The sequence below is a fragment of the Polyergus mexicanus genome, unplaced genomic scaffold, assembly GCF_030449975.1.
Source record: "Polyergus mexicanus isolate NDT 795.1 unplaced genomic scaffold, iyPolMexi1.0 SCAF_7, whole genome shotgun sequence".
NCBI lineage: Eukaryota > Metazoa > Arthropoda > Insecta > Hymenoptera > Formicidae > Polyergus > Polyergus mexicanus.
The window spans coordinates 7,048,298-7,071,173 of NW_027223327.1; the positions used below are offsets into that span (position 1 = coordinate 7,048,298).

The 22,876-nt window shown below is 30.4% G+C and overlaps 2 protein-coding genes across 2 annotated transcripts; both read right to left on the reverse strand.

Annotated features, from left to right (window-relative positions):
- Positions 1-9,393: 9,393 nt before the first annotated feature.
- Positions 9,394-12,227, reverse strand: LOC138934976 (uncharacterized). The gene is made up of 5 exons (XM_070299165.1): positions 12,066-12,227; positions 11,476-11,789; positions 10,835-11,084; positions 10,019-10,359; positions 9,394-9,744 (listed from the first exon to the last, which is right to left on the reverse strand). Exons 1-5 carry the CDS (start codon positions 12,215-12,217, stop codon positions 9,428-9,430), a joined length of 1,374 nt encoding a protein of 457 aa, XP_070155266.1. The 5' UTR covers positions 12,218-12,227; the 3' UTR covers positions 9,394-9,427.
- A 688-nt stretch (positions 12,228-12,915) lies between these two features.
- Positions 12,916-15,381, reverse strand: LOC138935074 (uncharacterized). The gene is made up of 2 exons (XM_070299403.1): positions 14,442-15,381; positions 12,916-13,295 (listed from the first exon to the last, which is right to left on the reverse strand). Exons 1-2 carry the CDS (start codon positions 15,379-15,381, stop codon positions 12,964-12,966), a joined length of 1,272 nt encoding a protein of 423 aa, XP_070155504.1. The 3' UTR covers positions 12,916-12,963.
- Positions 15,382-22,876: the final 7,495 nt, after the last annotated feature.

Here is a 22,876-nt window from a genome sequence, read left to right on the forward strand (position 1 = left end):
TAAATATTTATTAAGTGATACATTTTTCATTATTTAATTTTTTTTTATAATAAATATTTTATAAGTAATATTTAATGTTTATTCTTGTTTCTAGTATTTTTTATTTTGCGCAATATTCTGTTTTGTATTAAAATATTTTTTTCATAAAAATCGTATTTAAATGTTATGTTGTGCCTCCGGGAGAGGCACGGTAGTTGGGATCGTTTGTCGGAAGGAATTTAGGAATTCGGGCTCCGCCCGGGAACTACACGTACTTTAGTTAAATAATTCAGACACTTTCCGCGTTAAATAAATAGATAAATATCAGCTTTATTTGTGACTTGGCTTATTTACAATGTTCCCGCACATTAACTCGCGTCGCGTGTCGCGATAGCGGATATTTCAACGTGCGCGAGTCTAGAGTTTCGGTCTCGAGACTCTTATTTTGAATTAAGATGTGCGCGTGATACTTAAATGTAAAAAAAATATTAATTCCTGATTTCAGCTTATTTTTATCGCTGTTAACTAATATATATTAATATTGTAATTTTATTATTATAATATATATTAATATTGTAATTTTATTATTATACATATGCGCGCGCGTATGTGTGTGTGTGTATATTTATTTATTTAAATTAATATAAATGTAGCTCGAAGAAGCATATTATGTCACGCTGTTATACGCAACGAGAAGTCTGCATGCCGCGTAACGCGTCGCTTCGTAATTGCCAATTTGCTTGAGAACGTAGTTACTGCATTGGCCGTTATGACGGTATGGCGCTGAAACCAGTGAGAAAGACCAGTCTCGCCTTAACCCGGGCCATTGGCTATCTGTCTATTCATCTGTGGTTATACACAGTGAATTTAAAAAATTCAAACTTAACTGTCATTGATAATAACGATCTCTATTTCGTTAGCGGCCAGTCTTAATGAAATCTTGGGAGATAAGTTTCTCTGTAAATGTATGACTATTCCATTCTTAACTCCTACTAATTGTAAGAGAGAATTGATGCAAATTTTCTCATTAAAATGTTCAAAATAAAACGCCCATTTTGAATTAAATTTCTCTAGAACTAAAAACTTATGTATAAAAATTTAAGTAAATTATAATACGGCTTTGAAGATTCTATTATATAATATAATCAATATTTCTTGAAAATATTTTTTTTTCGTACAAGTAATATTGTTTCTTTCTAAGTGCACAATAATTCCGTTCACAATATTTGCAAAATATAATATGCATATAATTTATTATAATAACATAAAAGAATGTACTTTTTTATGCAAGTAATTACTTAAAAAAATATGCAGTATAACAAATAATATATTTGTAACAGTTAGTGTTATATATCTTCCTTCGTTTGTCTGATGGCATATACACACATTAATATTTCGATATGATACAGTTATGATCCGTTTGTTGTTTTCATTAATCAAGACTTTACTTTAATCAACGTACTTTGACTTCCGCAGACTCATGTAGGAAAAGATTAAACGTTGAAATCCGATTTACGATTTAATCCTTTTTGGGACAAGAGACACGATGATGAAAGCATTAAAACTTCAAAGCGCCAAGTAATTAGCAACATGTGATACAAGTATTAAAGATTTGCGTGTCTCTTACATGATAAGTAAATCTTTAACCCTTTGCATCATGTTCTCCCTAATGATATGTATTTACCAGTAAATTAATCTTTTGCTTTAAGAAAAAAAATGTGGAAAAGAAAAATTATGAATTTAATATATTAGATTAAATCATTTATAAAACAAAATTTTTTCTTATCTTCTAATTTTTTAGATAAATATTACTTTTATTATATAAAAGTTATTTATAAAATAATATTTCAAAATCGTACAAAAGTTGATATAATATGCTACTTTATTTGCATTTTCTTTTTATTTAATTTAGAATATTTTGAAACTTTTTGCGAATTGGCTATTTTTTCATTTAAGATAAATGTATCAAATAACTTTTCTTTTGTCTTAGAAATTTAAATATTAGGCATGTTGACCAGTTTACATATATTTTAGAGAGAGAAAGATTATTGCTCTAGATTTTATGTTTAAATATATGATTACATATTAATGTTAATTTAAATAAAACTGAGATGCTTTAGCAATTCTTCTTTGTGAATCTTTATATAGCAAGCATTCGCCAATCAAAAAAATTACGAGATGCATCGAGTTGACAAAAAATAATATTCTTTTACCCTACGATATCGCATTGTGATGACATCGCTAAATATTGCCTGGTCATGCATCCTTGTCCGCTAATCTGTCTAATCTGTCCCAAAATGAAATAGTTGCGATTCTTTCGGTCTCACCCTTCGAATGCACTCAACAACGCAATGAGAGAAAACACTTGACCTGACTAGGAAGGGTGGCCCTTGAAGTGGTTTACAACGGGGAGATTATATTTGGGGCAAAGTGACTGTCGAGGTACGATCACATCGTCTTTCTAACTAGTCGCATAGCGCATCGAGCCTTTGAAAATCAATTCTTTCAAGCGCTTTATCTTTAATGTTTCTAAAACAATTTTCTTTAATATATATCTGTTATATATTTTATTGCAATTATTACAATAAACGAGTTTTAAAATAATTTTACCTCAAACGTTTTAAAAAAATCTACCATTTATTATCATTCAAAGCACAAAATATTCTCATGAAAGTATCATTTTATCATAAATTTTTTATATAAATTTTATTTCAAAACATGTTCATTTTTGTACATATACATACATCATGATCCAAATTATTAAATATTAGAAAAATTATATATACTATATCTTTAATGCATAATCACAAATTACATTTTTTTTATTTCAAAAATATATTTGTTTTTTTAATCGCTAAATTTTATTAAATTTTCCGGATAACATAAATCTGAACATATCAGAAATATACATATATATATGTATACATACATAGATATATATATGTGCAACGACATCTCACGAATATACCACATGTCTGCACGAACAATACGATTCGCAGTATTCCCCTCCTCTTTCTCTCTCTCTCTCTCTCTCTTTTAGCTTTTTTGACTCACCTACGCAGCCTTCCCTCTACTTCCCCGCATTCTTCTAGATATCCAGGCAGAGCGAGGGTGGCGTAGAAACGGCGGGAGCAGGGTGCTGACTTTTATTACCCTGTCTGATGTTATGAATGCGACCTGTATGCAGCCCCTCAGACGTACGTTTCCCTTCCATCGTTCGTCCTGCATAGCGGTTATGCTTTTTACGGCATGTATATTCGTGGTCATGATTAGTGACAGCTACGAACACGCGCGTACGGTGCAACCCTCATTTAGTCAAATACCAAGCATCCCCAAATCTCGATTATTTGCTGCTCGAATATAAATTTAAAATATTTATGAATAACGTTGCGCTACGTTACGTACTTATCTACAGCATTATAATTAAAATAACCTTTTTATTTTATTTTAAATAATTTTATTTGAAATGTTTTAATAAAATTTTTATTTCTTTTGAACAATTTGATGATATATAGAGAAAACGATATAACATCCTTTTATGTACCAAATTGTCTTTTCTATAATGTCAAACATCACACGTTTGCTTTGAAAAAGAATAAAAAATTGAAGATATAGTGATGCTATTTTCATTTTTTATGCAACAATACATTTCTGGCAGCATTTAGGACGCAAAAAGTATGGATCCTTTATCCACTTGTAGCCAATTAGCCATAAATAGTCAAATATTTGTAAAATATTATATTATTTTTTATATGATTTTTTGAAGAATTTCGATGGTATGTTTTAATTTCCATAAAAGCTACACAAAATTCATCACAAGTACCACTTTAGCTACGTATATAAAAGCATTTATTTTTATCGTACTTTGATATTTAAATCGATCAATTATATACGCATAAATACAAAAAAAATTAATACGCTTAGATGTAAAATTATTTAATAACTTTATTACCATACATTTGGTGATGATTGTAGCATTATTCTATGAATTACAGAAAATGCATCGTGAAAAATGTTATTTAATAGAATTTTTTTAATTTGTCAAAAATTTATAATTGAGCTACCCTATAATGCATAACACATTACGTAATACTATTAAGATACATTATCAACAAGTGAATTAATTGTAATCAAATATTTAAAGAATTGATCGAAAGACCGTTCATATTTGCTGCTAATTAATATTTAAATAAATGACGTTATATTAAAACAAATCATAGACAAATACAAAAATAATGATCGAAAATTACGATGTGTGACAACGACTACAAATATGCAAATGCAATCGGTTTACCTCGCGGTGGGGACACGTCATCTAATTATTACAAACATATTTGTATGCTTCTCGCCTTTTAATAACACAGGCATCACTCGTGCTACTGACCGATGAGAGACATTTGCATCTGGGAAGAATATTGCAATTACCAGTCGTTTCGTCGCGTAATAAATTATACTCGACCGCTCGTCGTGTCCGCAACATTAATTGGATGCTGAAACGCGCTACAAACGTTTGAGATTTCTATAACCTCTGAATCGTTTTGTAAAGAATTTTGTATCTCTATTGTATTGCGCGATACATGCCAAGATCATTGAAATTAATTAACAATTCAATCTACGATGTGATTTGATTTCTATTAATTTTTATATAAATGCATATAAAAAGATTAAAAGAACTTTTACGTTATATATTTTTAATTTATTTTGAAAGTGTGTAAATCTATTTAGAAAACTTATTGTTATTAAATTTTATTTGTTTATTATTAGAGAACGATTAATTTTTAAAAGATATATAAAATAAGAAATATTTTTAACAAATATTCTGTTGTCAATATCAGTTCATAGATTTGCACTTGTACATACGAATTCACATGCAGATTCCAGAGATAGCGCGTTTGATATCAATCTAACGGTGAGATAAAGTGAAGATTGCGTGTTTCGAGCGTAGGAATGCTCTTTGATCTTGCCGGGAAACTTGTATCATGCACGATTACTGTCCTCGTATTACTACAAGCTTTTTGCAAAGAAAAAAACCAAATCTTAAATATTTTTGAAAAATACAGAGTTTTAAATACTATTGTAACATGATAAAATGATAATATAAAATATATATTTAAATATTAGTAATTAATATGTATTTATAAATATTAGTAGTGTAATTGTTAATTTCTTCGGTACAAATATTTGACAAAAGAGTAAATTAGAAAAATATAAAAATGTAGAGAACTGGTAATGCGCGTGCAAATGGCGGAACGATGTTGAATACACATCACACTGACGATTTTAATATCCGCGAATGATAAACAAAGTGGTATCTAACGAAGTGGGATAAAGGCGTGCCGTAATAAAATTTGCGTTTCGCTCCGTCGTGACCAAGTCGGGGGAAACATTACGAGCGGTTTTCTCCAATTTCAATTACCCCGAGCAACTGGTGTATATGGATGTCCGTTGAGTAAAAACGCGAAAGGTCGAGGGAAACGTCAAGAGTCGCTTTACAATACCAATTTGTCATTTGACCGTCGAGAATATTGAAATCTGCTTTGCCATATTTCTGAATGTCTTGAAATATACTCCAGCAAAATTGCATTTTTTGAAATCTTTATAGGAGTAACGCCGTTCTATAAACTAGTATATTTTTCATTTAATATTTGTCTTGGCACACATTGCTATTGAAATATACAAAGTTTATCAAACTTACAATATTTACATATTTGACAAAATGTATAATTTATTCTTTCCGTCTTTGCACTTTGTCCGCTCTGTGTTACTGTGTAAAGAGATCGTAATCTAATTATTATAAACATTACTTTTTTATCGTATGTATATAAATTTAGTTGTATAATAATATTTGCAATTATATTTCATAAAAGAAATTGATTATTAATATTAGCTGATTAGATAATTATTGATATTAACTTACAATATATCTGAACCGCCCACAAGAATTTGCATACCAGTTAAAGGCAAGCAATGTAATTCGGTCGTTTTACCAAAGTGCTCATGCGTTTATATGAATCTCGTTCGTCAAAGAAGAGGGTTCACGATTAAAACTGCGGTTAATCCCATCCACCCACCTCTGTTCTCTCGTAACGGCCGCTCTTTACCGTTGCTTGGTTTTATTCCACTAAAAACCACCCATGAATGAAGGACGTAGAATATAACACAGAAAAGGAGGAAACGATTCAGTGAGAGGAGGAAAAAGATAAAAAAGCAACAAATATAAGCAGAGGGGTAGTAACGGGCAAAGCAAAGGGAGAACTTGGAAGGGAAAAGACGCAGAAAGAAGAGAGATTAGATGAGGGCCGTGAGGATAGTATAAAAGAGATTTTTTTAAATTATTATCTACACTTTTCACATATAAGAAATAAAAATAATAAACTTGATAAAGCAAGAAAAAAAATTAATAAAACAATTATTTTATTATCTAGGAGAATTCACCAAAAAGCGAAGATATTTCTCTGATGATTATGATGTATTTTAATACATATTTATTTCTATATATTTATAATTATATATGAATGATTTGCATATAATGATCCACAGATATAATTTACATTAAATCATTTTCAAAATACAAGGCAAATATATTTTATTATCAAAGTTAGATAATTTAAATATAATGAAATAATTTTATATGAAAAGAATATGTATATATGCATATCATGTATAAAGTAATCCGTGGGAAACTATACATATATAAGCGTAGTGATTTAGACAGAAAGATAAATATATGGAAAGTGCGATAAAGCAGATAGCAAGGCGGATAGATAGACGGACAGAGAGAGGGTGGTTAACGAGATAGAGCAACAGAGAGAGAACGAGCGAGTTTACTGGGGGTAGGGTGAGACCCCACAAAGGCAGTGGGGCTCTTTTGATTCGCGAGCTAATTGGAATGCCGCGGATGCCAACGACGATGAAGCAGGGGTTGGGATACCCTCCGTCGAAAGGTGGGGGTTGCAGGGCTCTTGGAAGTCCCGCTGTAACCGAGGGATAGGCGGAGCTTACATCTCGCACAGGGTTGTAGTGCGAGATATCGAAGCTCATCTCGCCTTCATTCTCCCTTTTAGTCTCGTGACGATTTTGATCTTATCGTAGCTTTATTTATAAGCATGAATTTCTTTATACAATGATCTATCGGTTTCTAGAAATTTTGCAACTTATAAATTCACTCGAAAAAATGAAAATAAAAGATATGAAAAATATGAAATAATTATACAATTTTATTTTTTTGTTTTTTTTTTCCATATTTTAATTTTATCTATTTTTTGGAGAAATATCTTTATCTAATTTTGAGAATATGTTGACAAAAAATAAAGAGAAAAAAACAATCACTATTTTCTTTAATTGTAACAGAAAAAGATTATAAGATGGTTTTATCATTATTTTTTATATCTAATTAATTTATTTAATTTAATCTAAAAAATAATTAAAGAGAGCAAAATTATTTAATTTATTTTTAACACATACATGAAAATTTATGATTTACCGATAATGGCTTTTAAAATATACATGATGATGTTAATTATGAAGAGAATTTTATAATGGTAATAAGCATATATTAATTCATTTAGAATAAATGAAATTTGCGATGAAATGGTATATTACGAATTGATTGATATCTTTCCCCGTATCTCCGTAATGGCAAAGTCTACATGATTGTGCGTCAAGAGCTTTTTGTGATGCTTTGACACGGGTCGTATGCTAATTTATCACGGCGACAATGAGGCTTTCGCGTAACGAGCGAATATTAGTTACTAACCATCATCCATGTCAAATTTTTATATAAAAGAATAATATATGCGTGATCCAATTCACATGTGCATTAATAGTCTTTCATTTTATGATAATGTTATTATTTTAGAGGATTATATTTGATATTTAAGAATTATTAAAAATTAAAAAATCGATCTATCATAATAACTATGTAAATTATATCAAATTTCTATTTATAATATATACTTCTTTTATAAATTCTTTTTGTTTAAAGAAAGGCAATATCTTATATAGAAGTCAAATATGTTTGTACCTTCATGCAGGCACCAATATGTTTGTTGTACAAAATATTTAATTTATGAAAATCTAAATTTTCTATCTCTTTTGCAATAATTAACATCCATCTTGCGTTAATGTAATAAAGATATTAAGTTTAATTGAACAAAGCGTAATTTTGCAACGTTATGTTAGTGCGACATCAAGTTTCTGAACGTTATTAATATATTTAGACAAAAGCTTTGATCAGTGTTTCTCCTTTGTGCCCGGCTAGTAACCACATAAAAAGCTTCCTTTTCCGACTTTGATTACGAGTAAAAATTGTTTGATAGTGATTCTTTTTCCTCATATTATCCGAGAAACTTGAGATATCTCATCCATGTTTCGCAATTACAAAAAGTTTAAATAAACTCATGTTTGTCTGTTTTTCTTGGCAGTATTAAATTACTGTCACATGATATTCTTTGTCCTGCAAATTATTTAATTTTTTAATATAAAAAGATATAATTATAATTTTATCAAATAAATAATTATCGCGAATTAATATGGATATTAATTTAGAGGTATGGACATTAATTTGGGGTCACATAATTAAACAGACTATTTATGTTGAATGTACAATTTGAGAGTTTATTCTCCATTTGACATGTACGCGTACGTCTATCTCGTACAGTTAATTATATTATAGTATCACATATTTACAGTTAATTTTTTTTGTGCGCCAGTGCCAAAAGACGTAAAATGACGTTTGTCTCTTTGTAATTAAAATGAGAAAAAGGATGTTACATCGCTTTTACGTTAGCTTGATTGGCTTTATTTAATTTGTATATATGTATATACATTGCGAAACTAATTTTTCATGCCTTCTTATAGCATAAACTTTTATCGTACTACATAGAATACATCTACACGATTTGAAAGACAGTTACAAAAATATATATTGGACAACTGGTAGAAGAGAAATGACTGAGAATAGAAGCATTATTGTTAACGTTTGTTGGATGATGCAATCTGTGATTTGCATCTCTTATTGAGTCTATTATATCAACTTTCGATAACTTTATCTTTTATCAAACTTCTCGTTTTTTTAAAGTATTTAACATTATGATTTAGTGAAATATAATCTCAAAGTAACAATATTCACATTTAGAAAACTTTGCTGTAAATATCTCTTTCTTCTCGTAAAGCATAATAAGATATTTAACATCTTTCTTAATAATTAATTGAATTAATTCTCAGTGTCACATATTGTAACATGCAACAAGTTACTCTTAAAAATTATTTTAAAAGTTTCATTTTAATAATTGTTATTCCTGTAAACACAAGAAACTAGTTTTAATTGTTTGAGAACATATATTCCTGGAACACAATTTACCTAAGAAGGAATTTTATGTATTTCATCTGTAGAACAACTTTTCTTAATTTTTCTTTTATAAAAATGACAAAATTAGAAAGAAACAATTCAAGCATTATAATGAACGGACGTTCTTGTTGCACCCTGTGTTGTTTGCGCAGAGTGTCTGGTCCTATCGCGTAAAATGTTTGGTGTATCTTTGGTATATTTCGATGATATTCGTGCGAATTTATGCGACAACTCGTTCATCGGATGTTTTCCTTCCAACGTTTCATACATTGGTATATTAGAGTCCCTGAAGCGTCGCGTTTTCATCGAATACAAAACCGGTGATGGAATTTCACAAGGTCCCATGTTTTCTACAACGTGATATTTCGGCTTACAATACCCGCACCAGGATTGATCGAGAATCTCAGCATCATCGCCTGAAATAAAAATGAAAACATTATTAATAAAGATATAAGAACTTTCTCTCTCGAATAATATTTATATCTGAATCTATATGACGGAATAGAATAATTGTAAATTAAATCAAAAATTAAATTGGTTAATTAAAAGGAATAATTTTTTTTATTATTATAAGTAATAACAAATGTAGTTATTTTAATTTTACATATACAGCGATGTCGTTAATCACAATCGTTTCGAATATGATTTAACTATTTTCAATGCTAGAATGATTTTGCACATCTCGCTTACCAAAATGCCTTCTAGTCGAGAAATTAGGGTTATCTTGGAATCTACAATTGTTCCTTTTAGGAGTTGATGGCTTTCTAATCGAGACATTACCGCAACGACTACATTTTCTCCTATCAACAATTTCTGCTTCCGTGAAGGACTTTATTTCTGGTCTCGTCTGCGCTCGGCGGTTTGGCGAGATCATTGTGTCGTATCGATCGGTTGAATTCCTCTGCGGAATCCAATTTTGATGATAACCCGCTGATGATCTTCGAGGAGGATTTTTCAACGCTTGAGCCGTATACAGATCTTCCTCCGACAACGCTTCATGGATATCACGATCGGGCATGTTGCGGTAATACCTAATCACATGGGCATTTTGCAAAAAATTGTCGTATCGATAAAACATATATGATTAAAAAGAATACCGAGCCAAAAGTATAATGTAGATAATTTATCATAAAGCTCTTTAATTACTACGTACCCCGTTTATAATGTGCATTTATGCCTCTAATTTCTGATTCATGCTACTTTATCATGTATAATTCATTTAGTTCTCCATTAGCTTTGAATGGACCGTCGATAATACGATTAAACTTACATAAATTGAGAAGTAATTAGAATTGACCAAATATAACTTTTATAGATAAAACGGAAAGAAATATAGAAAAATCTTATATGTTAATATCTTTTTATATAAATTTTTAACTTTTTAACAGAGATAAATTACAATAAATTTTATTTCCTCTGATAAAGACGTTAAACACATTGTTTACTAGATTAAAAAATTTTTAAATAATATTAGATGTATATATTTTACGGATTTATCCTACAAACCTTGTTGATAAAGGATGAGCTTGATATAGTCTTGGCGAATATTGAGAGTAACGAATTCTATGCGGATTTTGTTGTTGATTGATTTCCATTCGTTGCTGTGTGCGCAGCGGAGTATCTTTCTTAACTGCATTTCGTTGCATCGCGTGTGATTCGGCAGGTACATCAGATTCTTCATCTATCTCATCATCTGCTTCCTGTTCATCGTACTCTTTATCGTGACACTCACCGACCCTCTCTTGATCGTTTTCTGCTGTAGTAATATATTTTGTTTTTATAAACTAAACGCAATCGCAAAAAGATGATTATGTGTTTTTCACCACGCTTTTTAATTATATGTAATTATTTTATTAAAAGGTATGCTATGCTTTTGGGTATTTATTATAGAAAAATGTTTTTTTTTTTTTTAAGATTTGATGACTTTTACGGTTTTTACTCTTTTATGTATTATATGTTCATACATGTACGCGATAATAATTATAATAGCTTATAATAGTTTTTTATATTTTTTTAAATATGTTTAAACTATACATATATTTTTAAATATTTCTCACACAAATTATTATTTTCTTAATATTTTTCTTAAAATACATAATAGAGTTTTGTATGAAAAAAGATTTTAATTGCATTTTTACATTTCATACCTTCCTCTTCACCATCATCCTCTATATTATCTTCCGTTAAATTTTCTACTTCTTCGTCGATGTATTCTACATTGCTCTCATCTTCCTGCCGATTCTTATACCGATTTTTGTCTATCACAGCAACGTTGTTAGCATAATCTTTATTTCTACCAGATTTTGTAGTATTCTGTTGATATCGCTGTGATGCTTCCGCAACAGGAGAGGGATATTTCAAATGCATCGAACGTGGATAAGTATTTTGTTTAAGAGTCTTGTAGGAATTTGCGGAGGAATAATAGCTCACCGTTGGTTCTGATATGGGATTCTGATGGCGTCTAAAAATGGAAGTTTTTAAATTACTTTTATAAGATATTATTATTTGTTGAACAGTAAAAATTTGTTCTTTAACGTTACATATTTAACAAGTTATGACTTTTAAGATTAAGATCTTTTTGTATAAATTTAGATATTTAATCTTTCGAATATAATAGTATAAAAACATGTACGTTAGTAAAATTTTCGACGAAGATCTCTTAAGTATGCATATAAAATTATATATATTACGCATTTTTTATCAAATCAAAAAAATTTTGTTATTTGTTAAAAATTACCTAGTGTTTTTATCAGTTGTGTCTTGATTGTTGCTTTGTGTATATTTCCAATATGCATCAGGTGGGATTCTAGCATCGGTAGTTTGTTTAGTAGACCACGTAGATGCATGTGGTGAAGTGTACTTTGTCTTATTTCTTCCAATTTGTTCCATTTTTATTAGATAATTTGTATATGATGTCGAAAAATGTGTTGAATCTTTTTCTCATGCTTCCCAGTTTATCTTCATTAGATTTTGTTCCTTATGCATCATTATATTTCTATTTACACTGTTCTCTCTCTCTCTCTCTCTCTCTCTCTCTCTCTCTCTCTCTCTCTCTTTCTCTTTGGCACAAATTTTTTATTAATGTTTAGTATGTTCTTTGAAATATCTTAAATTTAGTTTAACTTTGATTTGCACTTTGTATAATAAAGTACGCAGTTACAGAATACTTTTATGATTTTTTGAAAACAAGATGTTTCATCAAAAAAGTGTCAATTTGACTTGAAAATTTTTAACTAAAAGATATAAAAAAAATATTTTAAATAATAGGAAGCTTACGTTGGCACTGTCAAGATTTTGTCACAGATCTTTGTCACGTTTCACAATCCATACAATTTTTTCAAAGAAATATACTCAAAGTTTTGCAGTATGATATCGAGAACTGGCACACAGGTATAAGAGTGAAGAAGGAATGACACAATGTAGTAGACACTTGGCAGGAAGATATTAAAAACGATATTTCTTCAGGAGATTGACAAGTACACGTTTAAAGTCTCGTTCACGACTATAACGATATAGAATGATCTCTCGGTTTCCTAATACGACGAAATAAAAGGAATGGAACGATTGCGTAGTTAAGAAAAAAGAAAGAAAACGATAATCACGATAAAGAAACGCGTAGATGATAAATTCCTGTTTCACCATTTGTCGATCTCGTTGCTATCCTCGTGCTCCAAAGAGGTGTTCAAAGTGCGTTGAAATTCGTGCACCCTCTGGCTTTGTTGCTCGTGGTGCAACTTTCGCCACTTGATGCGGCGATTTTGGAACCAAACTTTAACTTGGGCCTCGGTCAATCTAAGTGCGTGAGCCAGATATAATCTTTCAGGGCCCACCATATATTGCTGACGTGCGAACTCGCCTTCCAAGCGCTCCAATTGCTCTGCCGTGAAGATCGTTCGCACCCTCTTTACTTTTCCGCCTCCACCGGAACTGGTACTCGAACTGTTGTTTTTTGTTGTGCCTTCTTGGGCTGAAAAATGGCGAATATGCGTAAAAAAAGTATAACGTACTAAAAATTAGGAATACCTAATTATAAAGTCGCTTAGACAAAAAAATCAAGAGTATTAAAATTACTAGAAACTTTAGGAGGATAAAATATAAAAGGATAAAAATATAAAAAATATAATATGTTAGACATAATCACTATTCTCATAAGGTTATATTTTATATATGCGTTAAAACTTATTCCAATACATTAAAAAGTTGCAAAAAATAGTTCTATAGCGGAAAAAAAATAAATATATATATATATATATATATATATAATACCTTAAATTTCAAGTTAAAAGATTTTGAAAACTATTGCTTCGATATAGAAAATTTAGATATTTAACATTTGCCTTCTAATGAGAACTAAAATTTATCTGAAGTCAGTTGCAGATTTTCGATATATCATAATTTATGATATATATATATATATATATATACAAAGAGAAGCATTATGATTGTTTTTTTATTTTATTAAACAATATATTATACAGGATGTTTTATTAAAAATAATTTTACTAAAAATACAATTTTTTAATATTTTTATACAATATCTGGAGAATAATTTTTGGGGCAAAATAATTTGACTTCAAGGTAATTTGCTTTAAATTTAAATTAATATAAAAATTAAATTATTGTATTTTAGAATAATAACAAATAAATAAATAATTTTCATAATTATTTACTTAAAAATAATATGCAGAAAAAGTTTTTACATCATTTCTTATAAAATAGGTAAATTTAAGCTTCCTTAAAATTTTATTCCTGTATAAAAACATTTTTTGCTTATTTACAATTTACCTTTAGAACATTTATTGTCATTAGAGTGACATAAAAAGAGAGATAATGTTATAATAAATAAATATGATTTGATATAATAGTTTATTATATGCTATAAAAAGAATCAAGCAAATTTTAAAAAATGCGTTGCTTTAATATTACATAAGAAAATAATATTACATAATTTAATTAAATGCTTGCATAAGTTAATTAAATTAAAATTTCTCTCAACAATTTTTGTTACGTACGACATCTTTGATTACATTAAAAAAAAATTATAAAGACAGACAAATTATAATATGCAATAAGCAAAACTAATAAAAATTGATGCATAACTAATGCTAAATACCTTGATGTTTTCTGTACTGTTGTTGTTGATTTCGCTTCTCTCGCTGGTTATTCCTCAGGCCCAAGATAGCATCGATAGTGAAGGACTTTGCTTGTTGCTGCTGCTGCTGTTGAGAGTGTTGCATATGCGTGATTGAATGCGAATGCGGCACTTGCGTCGACAGGCTTTGCGCGGATAATTCCGTGCCCAGGAGATGCGAGCGTCTCATGCGCTCCAATGCTATGGTTTCGAGATCGGGATTCCTTGGTTGTACTTGCAGATTTCTGAATTCCTTGTGTTCTAGCATTCCCGGATTCTCTAACAAACCGGCGCCGCCGCGCAGCCTCTCGAGGGCCAGATTGCTAATGTGGCTGTCTCTCATTCTGTCTAAGGAAAAGTTGAATTCCTTCATGCGATCGAGACTGTAATTTTTGAGCAAGCCAAAGTCTTTTATCTCTTTTTCCACTACGAAATTAAGATCCTTGCTATATCTGTCTAAAGAGGATAATGACGCATGAGGACTCCTTTGCTTGGTCTCGCGTAAATTGAACAGCGCGTTCTTAGCGCTGGAATTTTTGGATCTGCAAAGCGTCGTCGTGGCATCTGACGATTCCTCATTCTCGTTCAATCTATCTAACGGGTAATTGATTTCATTCAAGTTATTGGCGGAATAACCGAAATCTTTGTTTTTATTCAGTGTCATAGTCAAATTTCTCGTTGGATTTTCGCATGAAAATTCGTCGAATCGAAGGGATGTTCTGCCACCGCCTTCGAGGCTAAGGTGAAAATCCTTTGGTTCTGTTGATGCATCTTCTTTGGTTTTATCAATAGACAGATTTAATTCTTTGATGCGCTCATAACTTTGAAAAGCTCTTAATTGCGATTCCGAATGACTACTGTCGCTTATACAATCCGATAAGTCCTCCGCCGTTAGTCTGCCCGACGGATCGTTCGTCTCCATTATAATTCTTGAAATTTATTTATTATTTTAATCTATTATTTTTTAATCTTCTATTTTTTATCACACTAATACTACAGATAATAAATGTTCAAAGATTACAGCCTTTGATTGATACTAATATACCATCTATTAAATTATTTCATTATTTCGTAAATATTGTAAATTTAATTTTATAAAGAAAGTTGCGATTATAGCAATAATTTGTGATATTTGTTAGGACATTATATTCGTATAAATATTTATCACAAATTCTTGTCTCTCTCTTCTCAGCAATCGGCTGAATAGTCCAATCAGTTTCTCTTCTTCACCATAGTCATAATACAGTTTATTCGTCACTATCAGGATTATCGTCAGAAAAGATCACTTGTTTCTCGTCAAACAAATCACGTTATTTCTTTCGTCATATTAATTTTCCGCAATATAGAATATCAGAAAATCAAAAATTTATTAAATCACTATCACAATCATGGCCATTATCGCGGAACTATTATTCCGCTATAAAAAACAAATTTGTTCACCATCACAATTTTTGTAGATTCACTGAATAATAATTAACTGTATATCACTCGAGGTGTAAGACAATCGATGGATAAATACAAACGAGACGAAAATGAAAACGAGAAAGATGAAGAAGCGCGAGAAGAAAACGTAACAGTATCGAAAGACCGAATTGCGAAGGCGCCTGCGACAAGATATGGTTGGACCGCGTTGGCGCTCCGAGGATAATGATGTCAAACACGAGGATCACCGCTATCGGATAGGGTTGGCCAACGGGACCAAGGATATCCAGCTAATGATCCTGTACGTGACGAGGAGGGTATTCACCCGCCGCCTCATGAGCCCCCCTCGCCCGCCTGCCACCCTTAACAATCAGTCGACCGTTATGTTTCACCTCCGCAACCCCCAAATGGACCGCAGGATACCTCCTCGTACGGTCAATATTTTTTCATTCGATAAGAGAAGGCCGGGGTGCGCGTTGTTCCCGGTTCCTGGTTGGCCGGATTCTGCCATCACCCCGTCTCCGAGACACGCCTACCGCGAGCATCGGGGGGGGGGAGGATATTTGCGGGGAGTCTCTTACTTTTTTCTACCCTCTATCTCTCGAGCCATCCAGCCAGCATCCACCGCCGCCAGCTCGCAACCCGTTCTTCCTCGTCGTCGTTCTGCAAAAGCACCCCCGTCCTTCCTCGCAAGCACCCATTAATAAGCTTTCGCCTAAACCGACGTAGCTCACTTCGAGATGCTCGTACCGACACCACCAAGGTTCCTGCAAGGCATTCCTGCAAAGACGAGCGCGTGCGTGGACGTAGTTAGCGCCTTGCCTCGACCGCTCGTGTCATACGGCAGCAGTGTCATCCGCGTCTAAGATCTTCCGGTAATTAGGTCCTAATGATGATGAGGTAGTTTAATTTTGTTCGGATGATCTTTCTTATCTCGTCTTGGATTGAGATAGTCTTCCGCATCTTGAAGAGTTCACTCGCTATGGATTATTGGGAGGAATTTCGCGCAATTTATCTTGCAAAATTTTGCACTGACTTGAGGAATTCTTGAGCTAATTATACATGGAGATGGTACTATTATAATAAACGTAAATTAATTATAAAAATTTATTATAAAATAAAAATATATAGAACATTTATCAACAGAATTGTTAAGACAAAATTGTACATAAGCAAATAGGAAAATAAGCTGCAATGTTTTCGCAATTTATTTTCTATATATTTTAAAAAAATTTGTAACTAACAGAAATTTTGAAAGTATATTTATTCTTTTTTTTAACAGTAGATTTTTCTCTACATTCTAAGATATCCATCTAAAATAAAAAAATACAATCTTTAAGCATTGAAAGAAATAGATTGCGATAAATATAATGTATATTTATCTCTGCAGCTTTTGTATAATTAAATTAAAATTGAGACACATGACTGTGAATTGACGATCATGATTATTAACATATTCTAAAGATGCCGAGGTAAATAGGTTCTCCTTAATTGTCTCATGCCAATCTGAAACTTCATTCACAATCCCCTCATTAGACGTTGACGGGTATGCGGGAATTTCAGTGCCTTGGAAAACCTCTAAGGAGGTTACACTCAAGAGTAAGAGCTTAATTACATCAAGATTTTACGTCATGTTGACTTCTTGCATATACACACAGCCTTATCTTCTTGTTGACATAATGGTATGCAACGTCTTAATATAATGCATAATATTCTGTTTGAAGAAGAATTAATTGAATTAAATATAAAAGATTTTATATTAATGTTATGTTATAATATAAAATTAACTGAAGTGCATATGATATAAAAAATATTAAAATGATTAAATACTTTATATTATAAATTGATATATATTTGTTTACGAAAAAATATAAAATGTTCAAACATTTATATCTTAATAATTATATTTACTTATATAAAAAATATAATTCTGTATGCAATTCTATATAGATGTCATTAATAAATTCTTGTATTCTATCTTTCACAAAGTCGGCGTACACGTGAATAACATCCCTGATAAAAGTTTTACGCTTAAAGAGCCGTTATAAAGTTAAGATTGAGCTATAAATTCCAAATTTACTTAAGCTATTCTTTAACTATTTCACAAACCAGTTCGTAATTACATCGTATATTATATTTCTTATTACACAAACTTTGTTATAAACTTTTATCAATGATTCTAGTACCAATAATCTTCGTTTTTCTTTCCCGTTATTTTTTGCAGATTTAAAAATATCTATTTATTAAATACAAAAACTGAAGTTTCTTATAAATTGATTTAATACACATGTAATTAATTTTATCATATATATATTTTATCTAAATTTTTTAATTATTTTTTCGAAATAAGCAGATAATATTATGTTACATATAAATTATATTTTTTCATCAAAACACATTACTATATACATTAAATTTGCTATTCAATTATATAATTTCGATTTTGATATTATTTTTACATAATAATCTCTTTTACAAAAAAGAATTGTATACCTAAAATCTTTAGGAAAGAACGACATAAGGTTAATTTCTTCACTGTCTTATTTTCATTGTTCCCTAGTCTGGTAATTATCAGCTTTCACATAAGAAGATTCTCTCGAGGGAAAGCAAAAGCAGGGTCAAATAAAATTGGCGACAAATGTATAAATTAAATGATAGTCCGCGTCGTGTGGTGGGGGTTCGAAAGAATTTCTATTGAAGCTCGATGCCCACCCTCTTGATCTCCGACCAAATGACTTGCGACTCACCCTTATTACGGCCTGAAATTTATCACGGAAATTTCGTGGAGTATTTTACCCGGATAATTGCTCCGCTTTATAAGAGCCACCCTTACGAGCCAATATATAAGACAAAGACGATCTGGTGAGACTCCTATTCGCTTCAGCAAGTTTGATTCGATGTACAGGCAACTTAATGCTTGAATAATAAATCCAATCTTATAACAAGATATTCTTGATCCGTATTTTACAACAAGGCCTGTTATAGAATTAAAATTTTTAAAAGATTTTGTATATATATGAAATTTAAAATATATATATATAATTTTTTTTATTATGGCGAAGTGTGTGTTTTTAATTTAGCTCAAACAAAAAATATATTGATAAAAGAAAGAACGATCAATTGTGCATCCATTTGTTTATATATTCTGTGCATATATATAAATAATCAATTTTATAATTACTACAATAGAAAATGTCAGAGGATTTAATTAATCGAATTAATACTATATAAATAATGTGCAAATGCAGTATACTTACTATACGTATATTAACAATTTTAAAAGACAAATTAATATATACTTAAGTATTATAAAAATATTATCGTTCAGATTATGATAATTGAAATTGATTCTTGTATCTATGAAGTTTTCATATCGTATCGATTCGGTTCAATAAGTCTATCAAGCACTCTTCCATTCACGATATGCTGATCGTGGTGACGAGAAGATCATTACTCGACAAAATATCAGTTTTTACATAATAGTATACTTACAAATAGTATACTATCTATGCTATCTATTGTTTCCAAATTGAATCTGTATCTGTACGATCTACAGTCTAATCATACGTTCGTTGCCACATGCGCGCGGATGCCCATGTAAAATTCGCGAACGCATAGTGCCATACGCACCCCTGCTTCGCTTCTTCCTTCCCTTCTCGAGCAGGAACGTAGGAACGTAGGTATTGCGATCGACACATACAAAGCAAGCTCTCCCTTCCTGGACTACAACATTCTGCTGCCTTACAACCGACGCTACCATCCTCCCCGGTCCCTCTTCACCGCCTTGTTTCCCCTTTTGCCACTTCCTCCTCTTCCTCCTCCATCTCGTCCTCTAGCTTTCATTCCACATGCAATATTAAAGCCAAGGCAATTAGCGGTGGGGGTTGTTGCGAGGGATGGCGAGGGAGTGCGACAGTTTCAGCTGGGTTTCGCAGTCATCCACCTGGTGGGGTTGTCTCGGATATGATTGGTTGTCAGCAGGGGTTAATCCCTGGGTTCGGCCACACCCCAGCATATCTCAATCCACCCCCGCGAATCCGGCCGGCCAAGCTTTCCGCCCGGAATCCGCTGAAAACGAGGGTGAAAACGCACAAGTGGCAAGAATATTTCCGAAGAATAGGATAAGTCGAGCTTCTTAAATTTGAAGGAGATAATTTCGGGCAGATGATAGCATTATTGATATATTAATGATATAATAATTAATATTTCATTACACAAATAAAAAATATACGATTATTTTACGAAGAACTATATAAGAAAGAAAGATCTGGATCTCTTTAGAATTTGTTCTGGAATATTAAAAAGTGTAGAATAAAACAATTAAGTAATTATTTAAAAAATATTGATTATTATAATTATCTTACTTTATTAATTTTGTATAACAATTATAAAATATACAAAAATAAAGTTTACAAATTATTAGAAATAACTTTCTCATTTAATTAACAATAAATTATATATATAATGTAGAGTTATTAATCACTAAACTCTAATGCACAATTAAATATGATTGTTTTTAAAGAGATAAACGTTATCATTACTTGATAACAAAAAAGAAAACAACAAAATTAGCTCTCTCTCTCTCTCTCTCTCTCTCTCTCTCTCATAAGCTTATATATTTTTTGAAGCTTATAAATCTCCAAATTGTTGACTTTGATATAATAATATAATTTATTAACATAATTTATATATTAACAGATTAAACAATATGTACGAAATGAATTTTATTCATTCGTTGTTTCTTTCTGTTTACATAATAAAAAAAAAACTTATATTTTATGCTTTTAAATATAAAGACGAAATTACTCTGCTCCAACTGTTTTCATAAGTTGTAAAACTTATAAAAACAGTATAGGTCGCAAAACTTATAAAAACAATTAATAACGAACAGCTAGAGCGTAATTTAGATGAACCGAGAAAAGTTTAAAACTTCCATCACTCTAAGAAGATTGTAATAAAAATTCGCTATCAGAAAAAAGGGAAGGTAAAAATATTACTTGATAAATAAGTAAAAGAAGCGATAGCATAAGAATGCAACAGATTATAAAAAAATTTTGTCTTGTAAAATTAAATACTAATTAATTAATTAATATATTACCATATGTATTAAATATATATATTGGTTAACTAGAAAGTAAAATTCTAAATTATTACGTTATAATAATATAATAATACGCAAAAAAAATTTTTCTTTTTTTCTTATTAAAATAGAGTTAATCAAATTTGGCAAAATTCAAAGCTATTTTATAGTTATTACTCTTTTACTAGAAAGATATAATATAATTTATAAAGTATAATAAGTCATGCACTATGTGTATGAATATTTAAGTTTCTATATTACCATGTGTCACGTATATAATATAACTGTTATAGAGTCAAGTAAGGTTAATTGAATTTCTCCGTAACAACGTCTTGTACGAGTAGCTTATATACTTGCGGTTCCATGAATATAATTAATATTTACTTTTCTCAGAATAGTCTCATAAGCATATTATATTAATTGCACATTTTAGTATCCTCCCGTGAAGACAATATCATCATCATATTTTTATCTGTTATCAGAAAAAAGATATATATAAAGATGTATATATAAATCTTTTTGTTACAATATTTTATTAATTATATGTCTCGCGAATAACACACTTTCTATAATATTAATGTTTTAACAAACAAAAGTTTAATAAAAAACAGTTATTAATTTTTAATATATATCAAAATTTTTGTAACAATAAAAATATTTTATATTTAATTATTTCAAATAAAGAGTTTTCATTTAATATTAAATCTGATGTATTACGTATATCTGATATCACATCACATCTGATTAATAGTAATATCAATGCGCTATATAATATGCATTTATAAGTTTTTACATTAAGTATTTTAATTCAAATATACAAGATAAATAGGACAAAACATAAAACACAATATATGTAGAAAATATCATTATGCGGTGCCAGATGTTTTGAATCAAGAATTATATGCAATCCTTATTTGATATTCAAATGATTATTAGTAAGTGGGTGTATGTGATACGATTTTTCCTAACATTTACGTTTATATATATAGTTATATATAACTAACGCGCGTAAAGCGATATCAATAGCATACTATACCGGAAACCGCAATATCGACCTTAGATAATCTCTCTATTTTTTCTGTACATATTTTACGGGAATTCACACACAGTTTATTTTTAACGTAGTTTTAATTTATTTTTATGAATCTTCTAAATATAATATCCGATCTTAGAATTAACATTATTTCTCTAAAAAAATTTGGGATTGTTATCTTTAGTAGAATAATATACAATAGCAATATTAATTGTCAAATATAATAATTATAATTTTATATTTAATTAATTTTATTTTTATATGTTTTAACTTTTGGCTAAAATTTACATTGCATAAAAATGCAATGCTAGAAAGTTTCTGCAAAAAAAGTCCGCTGCTCTTTAATTAATGAAGAAAACAAAACATTAGTCAACTCATACACCCCTCTTCTTAACACGTGCACAATCAGTTGGGATCCCCGGTTGGTGAGAGTGAGCTTCGTAGCATGGAAACTGTTCAGTGCCACTTTTTCCTTCATAGGGCTCACATACTAAATAACTAGCGTTAGTCCCAACAGTTTTTAATACCAGAAAATTATTAATTTGCTGTAATAATATACCGTATAATTAAAGCAAGTTATCATAAAATAATATTAATACCAAAATAATTGAAAAATCATAATTTTTACATATCGAAACAGTGTATGTATGTGTAAATGTGTGAAGTTGATAAAAGTTCGTACTTCGGAAGAAGTTTGAAAATTTGCAAAGAACGTATCGCGGTACAAGATAATCCATAAGACTATAATGTGTTACATATAGTCATGTTGCGAAATCCCATCAAGCTAAAGCTTCATCGCAAGAAGTGTCTTCCACAAAGTTCGAAAAATTTGGTAGATGACAAGACGAATATTGAACAAATAAAAACGTCATCTGCTGTTTG